The sequence below is a fragment of the Nicotiana attenuata genome, chromosome 7 (assembly GCF_001879085.1).
Source record: "Nicotiana attenuata strain UT chromosome 7, NIATTr2, whole genome shotgun sequence".
NCBI lineage: Eukaryota > Viridiplantae > Streptophyta > Magnoliopsida > Solanales > Solanaceae > Nicotiana > Nicotiana attenuata.
The window spans coordinates 102101385-102113989 of NC_031995.1; the positions used below are offsets into that span (position 1 = coordinate 102101385).

At 37.1% G+C, this 12605-nt stretch overlaps 1 protein-coding gene across 1 annotated transcript; it reads right to left on the bottom strand.

Annotated features, from left to right (window-relative positions):
- LOC109230326 lies at positions 415-1032 on the bottom strand. Its single transcript, XM_019395837.1, has one exon. The coding sequence runs from the start codon at positions 1030-1032 to the stop codon at positions 415-417; it is 618 nt and encodes a 205-aa protein (XP_019251382.1).

The following is a 12605-nucleotide window of genomic DNA, read 5'->3' on the forward strand; positions in this document are numbered from 1 at the left end:
ATTGGCTCATGCACACTAACAGGCTCTGTATCTTCTTCACAAGAAACAAATGGTGCCACCTCGATCAAATTATACACCTATTATATAACAAAAAAATATAAGTTTTCAGAATTAAAACACATAAACAAAAAAAATAGCTAGTAATTAGATTAACTTACATTTTCATTATTGAAGTATTTTTTACACAGAGAATCATATTGTGGAGATTTCATATCCGAATAACATAACATCCGAGGAAAACCACATTCTTGGAAGTTCACAAATTGTTTTCTTGGAAAATAGGCAATACTTCCATAATCCAAACACAAAAAGCAAAAAGAAATCCAAGTATAGTGTAGCTATCCTTATCTTTCTCTTTGTCTTTCTCTTTCTCATTCTTATTCTCATTGGGCTTCAAGCAACTCTTCAATGATTTTAATAACGTTTCATAAGAAAGAGAGCCCAGTTGAAAGAAGAGCAGAGTTCATCATCATCTACAATTTTCATTATCTGCTCAGACACATTCCTATTCTTCCGCTTCCCCATCAAAACAGATTCAACAAAATAAATTGTTGCCAACTTCACAGCATCATCATCGCTGCCTACAAATGATGCAGCTGTACCATCCGGGTGGCTAGTAATAAAATTAAACAAATCACCCAACTCAACCCTATCCTTTCCGGGGAAATAGACTTTCGAAAGCCTATTCTTTTTTTCATGCAAACCTTTGATGTCCAGTAAAGAAGAACAACTCAAACCAGTAATTATATGAAATGCTTCACCTGTAAACTTAATTTCATGGTCAAAAACTTTGAATGTCATCGAATTAGGGTCATTATTTACAATTTCTGAAAGCAATACACAGTGAATAAGTTTACCACAGAACTTCACACTTTGTAATCGGAAAAAGTTTCCGAAAATACCATCCCTCAACTTCTTCCACACCCTGTTCGACAAAAAACTTTTTATTGTTTCCTTATACTGTAGATCTCCTTTCCAATAGCTCATTAAATTACGCCAAACATCAAAGTCGAACACACGGTCTCCTTCCATTAGCACGCTACAAAGATGAAAAAAGAACATAAAAGATTAGGGCTTACAGTTACAAGTTGAATTGTTCAGGGCACTTGGTCCTTAACTTCAAGTTTCAAGTTAAAAAGTTAAGGACAGGCAGTCCTTAACTTAAAGTTTCAAGTTTAAAAGTTAAGGACATTAGGTCCTGAACTTCAACTTTCAAGTTCAAAAGTTAAGGACACTTGGTCCTTAACTTCAAGTTTCAAGTTAAAAAGTTAAGGACAGGAAGTCCTTAACTTATAGTTTCAAGTTGAAAAGTTAATGACACTTGGTCCTGAACTTCAAGTTTCAAGTTAAGGACACTTGGTCCTTAACTTTGAATTCCAAGTTCAAAAGTTAAGAACACTTAGTCCTGAACTTTGACTTACAAGTTTAAAAGTTAAGGACACTTGGTCCTTAACTTAGAGTTACAAGTTAAAAAGTTAAGGACAGGCAGTCTTTAACTTATAGTTTCAAGTTGAAAAGTTAAGGATACTTGGTCCTGAACTTCAAGTTTCAAGTTCCAAAGTTAAGGACACTTGGTCCTGAACTTCAAGTTTCAAGTTCAAAAGTTAAGGTCACTTGGTCCTTAACTTTGAATTCCAAGTTCAAAAGTTAAGGACACTCAGTCCTTAACTTTGAGTTCCAAGTTCAAAAGTTAATGACACTTGGTCCTTAACTTTTATGAACACAGTTAACCAAAAATTCATAAACACAGTTAGCTTATGAACTCGCACGACTATTTTTATGAAATGTCCTTACATAATCAAATATATTGATTGAACCACAAACATATTTCAATACCAAAAATTTCTGAATAACTTCCTCACAAAAATTCGCTCCTTATTCGACATTGAATCAACTTATAATCATTATTTTTGAAATTTCACACATACTTGATGCCAAACACAACATTGATCGCGATTACACATATACAAAAACAAAAATGCATAAAAGCAAAACAAAGATAATAAAATACCAGTTCGATCGTTCGATGCAGAGAAGATGACGAAGGAGAAAGATCAAGTGCAACTAGTTTGCATGCAAGGACGATACAGATGCTGAGGAGCACGCAAAAGTTGCCTCTGAAATTTTCGCTCTCAAATTTTCCCTCTGAACGAATAAAACAAGGGTTTGGGAATATAAGAACTGAAGAAAGGGTAAAACCGTCTTTTCAAAATAATTTTAATAGAGCAATGGCTATTTTTGCTCAGCATTAGAATTAGTGGATAAAAAATAAACACCACCTTACTTAGTGACTACCACACGCCATTTTTACGAATATCGGGGCTATCCGTCTATCAGTTTTCACTTAAATTTCAGATTATTGTTTGCACGAGGAATCAATACGAACGTGTGTCTAATTCAAATATCATGCATTACACTTTACCATTAAACCAAAGTCCTTGGTTTAAAAAATAAGCTGACGTGTCATGGAAAAAAGTTTTAGTACAGAAGATGTTTGGCAAGGCTTATAAATTGGTTAAATTAGACTGAGATGGTTCGGACATGTGAAAAGGATATATCCCGACGCTCCTGTGAGGATGTGTGAGAAATTTTAAGGGTATTTCAATAATTTTAATAGAAGAACAGCTTATCAACACAAATTTATCAAAAGACCAATTGCTATAATTAGTTACATTATTTTTATCCAAATATATAATTACTTATTTATAATATCACTCGAAAATATTTTTTCAGTACTTAAACCTTATCAACTATTTACAATCAGCTAATTCAAATGGACTTCTAATACCAATAAACCAAAGTCTTTGATTAAAAGAAATTAAAAACTTCCATTAGTTTGCGAATTTTGACTTTCCCTAGAAATTCAAGTTAGGATTTTAAATCGCGCTATTTAGATTTTCACATTAATTTCTTAAAACTTTAATTGCTTTTGTTATAATGTTTTGGACAGTTAGAACTCCCATGTTGAACAAAACACCTTTTCCCTATGAAAACTTCTTTTGGGAAATATTTACAATTACGAAACGTGTATACTTACAGTGAGAAATAATTAATATAGTACCGTAAATGAGTCCATAATATTGGTTTGCCCAATTGCCCTCAACCTCCCTTACTTTTCTTTTCTGAAAATGTTGTTTTTCTCTATTTTGTTATGAAACAAATTGTTGTATGAGCTAAAAATTATCTTGGTTATGTTCAAACCATATCAACATTAAGAGGGCCTTCGAAGGCTGTCACGTGTTACCGGTATGACTTCGACCAAAGGCATATTCAAGGTTGAAGTGATATAACAAGAAATGAAGAGCTGAGTCGAGGAGTCAACAGAGATCAAGGTCGAGGACCGGCACTCTTCTTAAGCAGAGTAATAACAACTAGTTTTAGAATAAGACTTTAAAGAGAATATTCGAGTGAATATTTTCTGGATCTGTACTATTAGGATTTTGTAACACATGTCCCCTTATAAATAGAAAGAGGCATAGTTATAAAGGACATGAAACGATCATTTGTAAGAGAAAAACACTTTGACATTCTCTGAAGATTCTTGCTTTATCATACACTTACAAAATAGACCTTTTTCTTGAGAACCTTATCTAACTTTTCTCCCACGATCCAAGAAGGATCCGAATATTCAAAGGCTCACCAACCATTCATCATTGTCAGAAAGAATACTAAAGAATCTCACTATTTTCGGGCGACTCACATATCGGGTTCTACTTTTCTTAACTTCATTTATTAATTGTTTACTAATTTATTTTATCCTATGTAGTTTTTCATGAAATTTATTCTGTGAAGGATAGAGTAGTCATTTTATATGAATTGCTGAATCAAAATATGTATTGTGCATGCTGTTATGATTAGGAAAAGCATATCTTTTAAGGTATAGTTTTTATTCTTTTGCCAAAATGCATATTAGTTGGTAATACATATGTTGTAATGCATACATATGTGAAATTTACGTTCATGTGTACTAAAATAATATAAAGTAGCCTTTTGTCATTTTGAGATCATAAAGTAACTTGATGTTTTATTTAGACATCTTTCTTGTAATATATTTTGTGGTAACGGCTACCTTGAGTTGAAAGATCATGGGCAATATGATTCTTGTTGCAGCTGAGATGCGTGTGTTAGCCTTGGAGGTTCAATCGTTGCCTAATTTGTGTGTCATATTAGATTTTTCAATAACAACAAAAGTTTTTGCTTGTGTGTTTGTACAATCTTTGTTATTTGAGCAGATTAAAGCCCACTAATATGACGATCTACATTTTCTTTCACTTGGGGAGAAGGTTTGTTTAACCAAAGAATTAGATTCTCAGTCAAAGCCTATTTTTAGAAGTACTCGGGCTACTGATAATCAGGAATTTCTATATTCTCTCAGTGATAAGAAAGGAAATTAGAATACGAAATAGCAAAGTAATCAATAGAAAGCAAAAGAAAGTAATTGCATTCCAATAATAATCAGAACGTGTGTTTACAAGCGAAATCCCCTTCCCTTATATAGAATTTATAAGTACAACGTTTCTTCCCTTTTATGACTAAATCATTATGAACATTAATGATATTAATGAGACGTTATAATTGGCAATCGTAACTGTTCATGAAGATTCTGTAACGTCTATGATCATTCATGCACATTAATTGACGATTCATGAATCTTCCTTCTTTACTGTCTTGATTCATTCTGCCGGTGTCTCTTTATATAGCAATTCAGACTCGAGCGACCATATCCTTTTTATCTCGTGGGTGATTTGCTCGTACCTTTTATGACTCGTGCCTCTTTTAATGCATCTCTCCAGTTGTCGCCTTCTTAGTGATCCACGTGTCATGCCACATTAGCCACATATATAAATTCACGTGTAATATTTATTTTTACCAATACAGATAGTCCCATCACTTACCAATTATTCATCAATTGAATATTTGGGAAGTGGATCACATTTATGGCGGGAATTTTTTGGCGCCGTTTCTCATGTATCATTGTGTCTTCTATAGAACCAACGCGTTGTATGTCACTTCCATTTAATGTTTCTAACACGTGGCATTCATTGATTGGATCTGCAACTCTTCAGTGGTTTTTAGGGCTTTTTTGCGGCTGCATCAGTCAGGAAGCGATTGTTTTCATTATGACATTTCCATCATGAACCCCTTCATATGACAGTTGCTTCTTTGTATAAATACCTCCTTATGCCTTTGCTTTCACGAAAACCTTCAATCTACAGTATTCTTCGTCTCTAATTGTTCTTATTCTTCAACACACATCACTTTCTTGCATCCATGTCTTCACCAAACCCTAATCCTCGCAGAACTATTATTGTAGATGAACTACCCCTTCAACTACTCCTGTTAGGAGTAGAAGAGGCGGTAGGCTACGTACTTTAGGATCTTTATCTGTCCGTGGTTGTACTTCTCAACCCAATGTTGCTACCCCTTCTTCATTTAGGGCTAGGGTTTCTTCAACCCATAGATCATCTGCCAGAAATAGGGAGTCAAGTGAGCCCCTTCGAGAGTAATTGATGAAATTATTCCTGCGGAATTTTCTTTCTCTACTGATCGTGAATCAATTAGAAACCAAGTCACTTCTATGACTTACCATAATCGTGTCGATGTCTATCCTTCTCAGATTATTGATGGTCTGATTTCCATTGTGCGAAGAGAATGCTATTGGAAGCCTGATTTTCTAATTTTAATTCCTGGTCCAAACCAAAGGATAACTTTGTTCCTGTCTAGTTATTCTTTCGTTTGCACATATCCTTTTACTTTAGGTTTCAGACCTCCTATTGACCCATTTATCATAAAATTTTGCCGCTTCTTCAACGTTTTCTTAGGACAGATTGGTCCCGTTGTATGGAGAGTCGTTGCGTGTTTAAGATACCTATCTAATTTGGCCTCTTTACCCTTCACTTCTCATCACTTACTTCATCTGTATTCCCCTAAGTTGTTCCGCTCAGGGGTTTTCACTCTCGCTGCTAGGAGCAAAAGGGTTTGGTTATCCCTGAAGATGATAATGACCGTGGTTGGCCCTGAAGATGATGTGAAAATTTTCAGTAAGTCTAGTTAGAGATTTGACACCCAAATAGTTAGCATGGAATATGAAAAAGAAAATCAGTTCGGTAATAAGGAAATTGTATAATGACCACAAGGAATAAGTCTAGCATGTGTAAGAAACACAAAGTGAGTAGAATGATCACCGAGCTTAGTTATTGGTGATAAAGTGATCATAGAAAAACAATAAAATCATGCCCAGTTATGTATTACGAGGGTGTCACACCTCCTTTTTCTTACTACTACACCCCGTGAAGGGTATAATAAAAGGAGTTTTTCCAATTAAAGGACAATCGAAACGGGATTCGTTTATTAAGAAGTTCAGAGTCGCCACTTGGGAGATTTATGGTGTCTCAAGTCACCGTTTGAATCCCGAATCGAGGAATGGGTTTGACTCTATTTAACAGTCGCGAACCAGAAATCCGGGTAAGGAATTCTGTTAACCCGGGAGAAGGGGTTAGGCACTCCCGAGTTCCGTGGTTCTAGCATGGTCGCTCAACTGCTATATTTGGCTAAAGTCTGATTTTAATACATGTTAACCTATAGTGCAATTTTAGAATTGTTTAACCGCCTTTAATTAGTTTTTATGAAAGTGAACGTCGTTTAAGAGCGTGTTTTTGAATCACGTCACATGAAATGCACCCGGATCCTTGACACCTCTTATTCAACATATTGGGATTTGGATTTGGATCGCATGAAATGCACACCCGTAGTTAAGAAGGTAAAATTATTAAAAAGCGCGCCTGAAGTGGCTAGCGTCTTGTTAACTTTGCGGGAGGCCATGAAAATTCGCTAAATGGCACGTCCCGAATTTCTAAGTATTTTTAAGGACGTAATTAAAGAGGGCCACGCAATTTATCATTTTATTTGGCGCGGCGCACCTCAATTTATTTTTTAAAGGACATTCTAAAGAGGAACTAATATTATCTATTAAGGGTTGTCTCTAAAACAAAAACTTAATTTGTTAACACTGTGAATTAACTAACATTATGGTATTCAAGGAAATTCGGGCCCCAAGCTCAAGTCCGAACCCGAAAAGGCGATCTCCGTTACTGAAGAAACCCTTAGCTCGAATCCACTACTTAACTTGAAAGGCCCAGACCTACAATGTTTCAATTATTTAAAGGATTGGTTATCAATTCAGTCTTGGGCCTAATATAGCACGCCTCCGATTTCTAAAGAGTTAAAACTAATTAAGTGAAGGCCATGAGCTTAGGGATTTTATTTGGCATGGCACGCCTCATTTTATTTTAAAAGGATTGTATTCAATTTAAAGCAAATTACAAATGTTCATGATTATTGTAACGCCACGAATTATGAGAGTCGTTTAATTATTGTGTTATAGATCTAGAATCTGAAATTCAAAAGTCAAGGCTGCTTTCTATGAGAGTCATTTGTGGAAATGGGGTTAGCCATTGATTCAGTAACAGATTCAAATCCCTACGACATGTTAACAATTGCACATAGCGTGGGTCATCAGAAGCACATCACTTTCGGTATTTCTAGATATGCAGTGTGTTTGCATTAACGTTGCAGTTCTACAATTGCTATTCTCGGGCATAAGTCAGCTGTTTATGGGGTAGCTCAAATTATCTAAATGTGCTCTCGCAAGACTACCATAGATGGATAGATTTGTTAACTAACAACTGGTACATAAATGTAAATATACAACAACATTTTGAAATAAACTACAAACAAACACCAAATATTATCATCATTTTCACGTACCAGACAAAAACAAGACAATTGAGATTATGAATCCAAACAAGAGAAAGACTGATGTATAAATTCCATGTAAAACAAAACTAAAAAAAAAAACGAAAATCAGTATCTAAGTGAAGTTGTCAAACTATGCCACTTAATATTTCAACTTCATTAGTCATTTTTCTCAAATTCACGAACACAAACAAACAAACCCAAAAAATAGCTATTCCACATGAAACATGGTTGCATCAACTTATTCAAATCTCCTGATTTTTACCATCAGCTCATGTTGCACAAAACCAAATCGATACCCCCTCAAAACTCAAATTAGCGAGCAAGAACCTTCAATGTACGCATAAGTGGAAGGATTTAAGAAATTTCATAATCAAACTTACGTACTAATGAGTTATCATAATCAAACTTTTTATCAGAAGACTATCATCATGTAAAATAAAACATAACCAAAAAAAGATCTAGATTTCATACAAAGATCTAGATTTCATACTAAAATTTAAACAGGCTAGAATTAAAATTAAAAGTTATACAAAGATCACGGATGTGTACATCACCAATAATCAAAAGAACCTCAAAAAAAATCTGAACAGCAAGGATCTCGACGGCTAATCTGGAGCTCAACCATGAACTGAATCAACGGCGAAAACCAACAGCAATCAACAGAGTTTGAACCCAGAGTATTTTTTAATAAAATCCCTTTTGAATCCCGTTCTTCTTTTTGTTTTTTTTTTTTGTTCTGATTTTTGAGCTTATTGTGTTATAGATCTAGAATCTGAAATTCAAAAGTCAAGGCTGCTTTCTATGAGTATAAATGTGTGTGCGCGCGCTTAAACTACAGAGAATGGGAAGAAGAAGATAACACCATGGGAGCTCTGTTGTTTCTGAAAAGCGAGAGGAGGAGGCTGTTTTTTGGAAGATGATCAGGGAACCCAGAAGAGGGGAAAGCTGCCCTCTCTCTTATACGCCGCTGCTCATTTTTTAAAGGGGGAAGGGGTCACCTATTTCGCTGTCTCTAGCTTCACGGGCTTTTAATCGAGAAGGGGGAAACGGGTCAAGCATAGCTAAACGGGTCGGGGTGAAATTTGGTTTGGGCCGGTTCGGTTTTGGACTGGGTGGTTTGGGTAGTTTTTTAAGCTGAGATTTGGGCCTGATTTGGATACAAGAATTAACTCAGTATCAATTAAATCTTTTCTTCAAATCCTTTTCTTATCTTTCTTTTTCTTTTCTTTAATTAAAAAACCTAAAATTAAAATCCTAGGTTATCTAAAAATGTGAAATTAAACTAATTAACTAATTATAAAAATTATAAAAGCTACTTAATCCTAAATTAAAAGAGAAAAAATCAATAAAAGAAAAAAGTGTAAAAATGAAGCATTTGTTTTTTGTGATTTTTAATTTTTATAAAACAAATAATTACTGATTAATCCTAAAATTGTAAAAATAAAGCCTAAATTCCATGCGTGATGTTTTTGGTATTTTTCATGATTCAAATAAAAATTAAACATGCACAAAATGCAAACAATTAAAAAAAATCCTACAACATCCTATAAAAATGGCAAATAGTTAACAAAAAATCTATTTTCTTGAGATTTTATAGGAGTATTTCATATAGGGCAAAAATCACGTGCTTACAACAACTCGAGCCACTGCCCTAGAGGTTCAATTATCACTTACACTTTCACAATTCGTTATACAACTGGAGCCAACGCTCCTCAACATTCATAGGTCACAATTCTTTTCACAACGTTACACAACAAATAGAAATTTCCACCATGGCATGAATAACACAACGAAATCATGGAAATCGTAATATAAGACTCACGGTCATGCTCGACTCCAACGTATAGATACTCGTCACCGTGCCTATACGTCGTACTCAACAAGAAAGAAATAGCAAGTAGGACACAACTCCTAATCCCTCAAGCTAAGGTTAGACCAAACACTTACCTCGCTGCCACGAACACAATTCACGATTCAATTATAGCTTTACCCCTTGATTCCACCACCAATTCACTCGTATCTAGTCACAAGTTACTTAATTACATTAATAAACGCTAAATGAATCAACCCCAATGCATGAAAAATGAGTTTTCCAAAGTTTTACCCAAAAAGTCAAAAATTGCCCCCGGGCCCACATGGTCAAAACCCGAGGTTCGAACCAAAACTCGATTACCCATCCCCCACGAACTTAAATATATAATTTATTTTGAAATCGGACCTCAAATCGAGGTCCAAATCCCCAATTTTGAAAAACCTAGGTTCTACCCAAAACACCCAATTTCCCCCATGAAAATCTTTGATTTAAATTGAAATCATGTTAAAAGATGTTAATGATTGAAGAAAACTAGTTAAAAACGACTTACAATTGATTTGGAAAGAAAGTTGCTCTTGAAAAATCGCCCTAGTGTGTTTATGTTTTGAAAAGATGTGAAAAATGGGTTTAAAATCGGCTAAGTATAAAAGTTGCAGGTCTCAGTTATGGGAATTGCGTACAGGGGTTCGCAATTGCGAACCAACCTCTGCTGGCTTGGGAATTGCGGAATTTGGGAAATGCGAACCTGGGAATTGCAAAAAAGTTTGGGAAATGCGAAGCCTGGGAATTGCGAAGGGAGTTTGGGAAATGCGAACCTCGGAATTGCGAAGGGAGTTTGGGAAATGCGAAGCCTGCAGGCCTGCAATTCCTTATGTCCAAAATTTCACCCCGTGGCCTATCCAAAACTCACCCGAGCCCTCGGGGCTCCAAACCAAACATACACACAACCTCAAAAATATCCTACGGACTTATTCGTGTACTCAAATCACCAAAATAACATCATGAACATCGAATTAAACCTCAAGATCAATGAAATTTCTCAAAACTTCTTTAAACATCAAATTTGCATTTAAGGTCCGAATCACGTCAAATGGATTCCGTTTCTTTCCAAACATCATAGAATTATCTTAAATCATATATAAGACGTGTACCGGACGCCGGAACCAAAATACGGGCTCGATACCAACATGTTCTAATCAAAATTCATTTCCAAACCTTATAAACAATTTCAGAAAGCAATTTCTTTCAAAAATTCATTTCTCGGGCTTGGGACCTCGGAATTCGATTCCGGGTATACGCCCAAGTCCCATATTTTCCTACGGACCCTCCGGGACCGTCAAATCACGGGTCCGGGTCGGTTTACCCAAAACGTTGACAGAAGTCAACTTAAATGCATTTTAAGTCAAATTTTTAATATTTCACAGATTTTTCACATAACAGCTTTCCGGCTACATACCCGGACTGCGCACGCAAATCGAGGTAAAGATAAAAGAGGACTTTAAGGCCTCGGAACACAGAATTAAATTTAAAAACAAGTGATGGCCTTTTGGGTCATCACATTCTCCACCTCTAAAACAATCGTTGGTCCTCGAACAGACATAAGAAGGAAGTACCTGAGTCGGGAAAAAGATGGGGATAATGGCTCAGCATATCAGACTCGGACTCCCAGGTCGATGCCTCAGTAGGCTGACCTCTCCACTGAATATTAACAGAGGGAAAACTCTTCAACCTCAACTGACGAACCTGCCGGTCTAGGATAGCCACCGGCTCCTCCTTATAAGACAAGTCTTTGTCCAACTGGACAGTGCTGAAATCTAACACGTGGGATGGATCGCCGTGATACTTCCGAAGCATGGACACATGAAACACTGGATGCACGGCTGATAAGCTCGGCGGCAATGCAAGTCTATAAGCCACCTCCCCCAGTCGGTCAAGAATCTCAAACGAGCCAATGAACCTAGGGCTAAGCTTTCCCTCCTTCCCAAATCTCATCACGCCCTTCATAGGCGACACTCGAAGCAATACCCGCTCACCGACCATGGAAACCAAATCTCGAACCTTGCGGTCGGCATAGCTCTTTTGCCTGGACTGAGCTGAACGAAGCCTATCCTGAATGATCCTGACCTTGTCCAAGGCATCCTGAACCAGATCCGTACCCAACAACCGAGCCTCTCCCGGCTCAAACCATCCAACCGGCGACCAACACCGCCTACCATATAAGATCTCATAAGGAGCCATCTGAATACTCGACTGGTAGCTGTTGTTGTAGTCAAAGTATGCTAAAGGCAAAAACTGATACCACGAGCCTCCAAAGTCAATGCCACAAGCTCGGAGCATATCCTCCAAAATCTGAATGGTCCGCTCGGACCGCCCGTCCGTTTGAGGATAAAACGTTGTGCTCAACTCACCCGTGTGCCCAACTCTCGCTGAACTGCTCTCCAAAAGTGTGAGGTAAACTGCGTATCTCGATCCGAAATGATAGACACGGGTATACCATGAAGACGAACAATCTCCCGGATATAAATCTCAGCTAACCTCTGGGAAGAATAGGAGACTGCCACAGGAATGAATGCGCTGACTTGGTCAGCTTATCAACAATGACCCACACTGCATCGAACTTCTTCTGAGTCCGTGGGAGTCCAGTAACAAAGCCCATAGGGATACGCTCCCACCTCTACTCGGGAAGCTCAATCTTCTAAAATAAACCACCGAGCCTTTGATGCTCGTACTTAACCTGCTGACAATTCAAACACCGAGCCACATACGCAACGATATCCTTCTTCATTCTCCTCCATCAATAATGCTGCCACAAATCCTGATAAAATCAACTCTCGGAGTCCATCCACGTTAGGTCACAAACTCGACCCTGCAATCTCAAAACTCCATCATCACCCAAGGTAATCTGCTAGGCACCTCCGTGCTGCACCGTGTCTCCAAGGACACACAAATGGGGATCATCATGCTGCCGATCTCGGATACGCTCCAATAATGAAGAACGAGCGACTGTGCAAGCTAACACACAACTGGGCTCAGA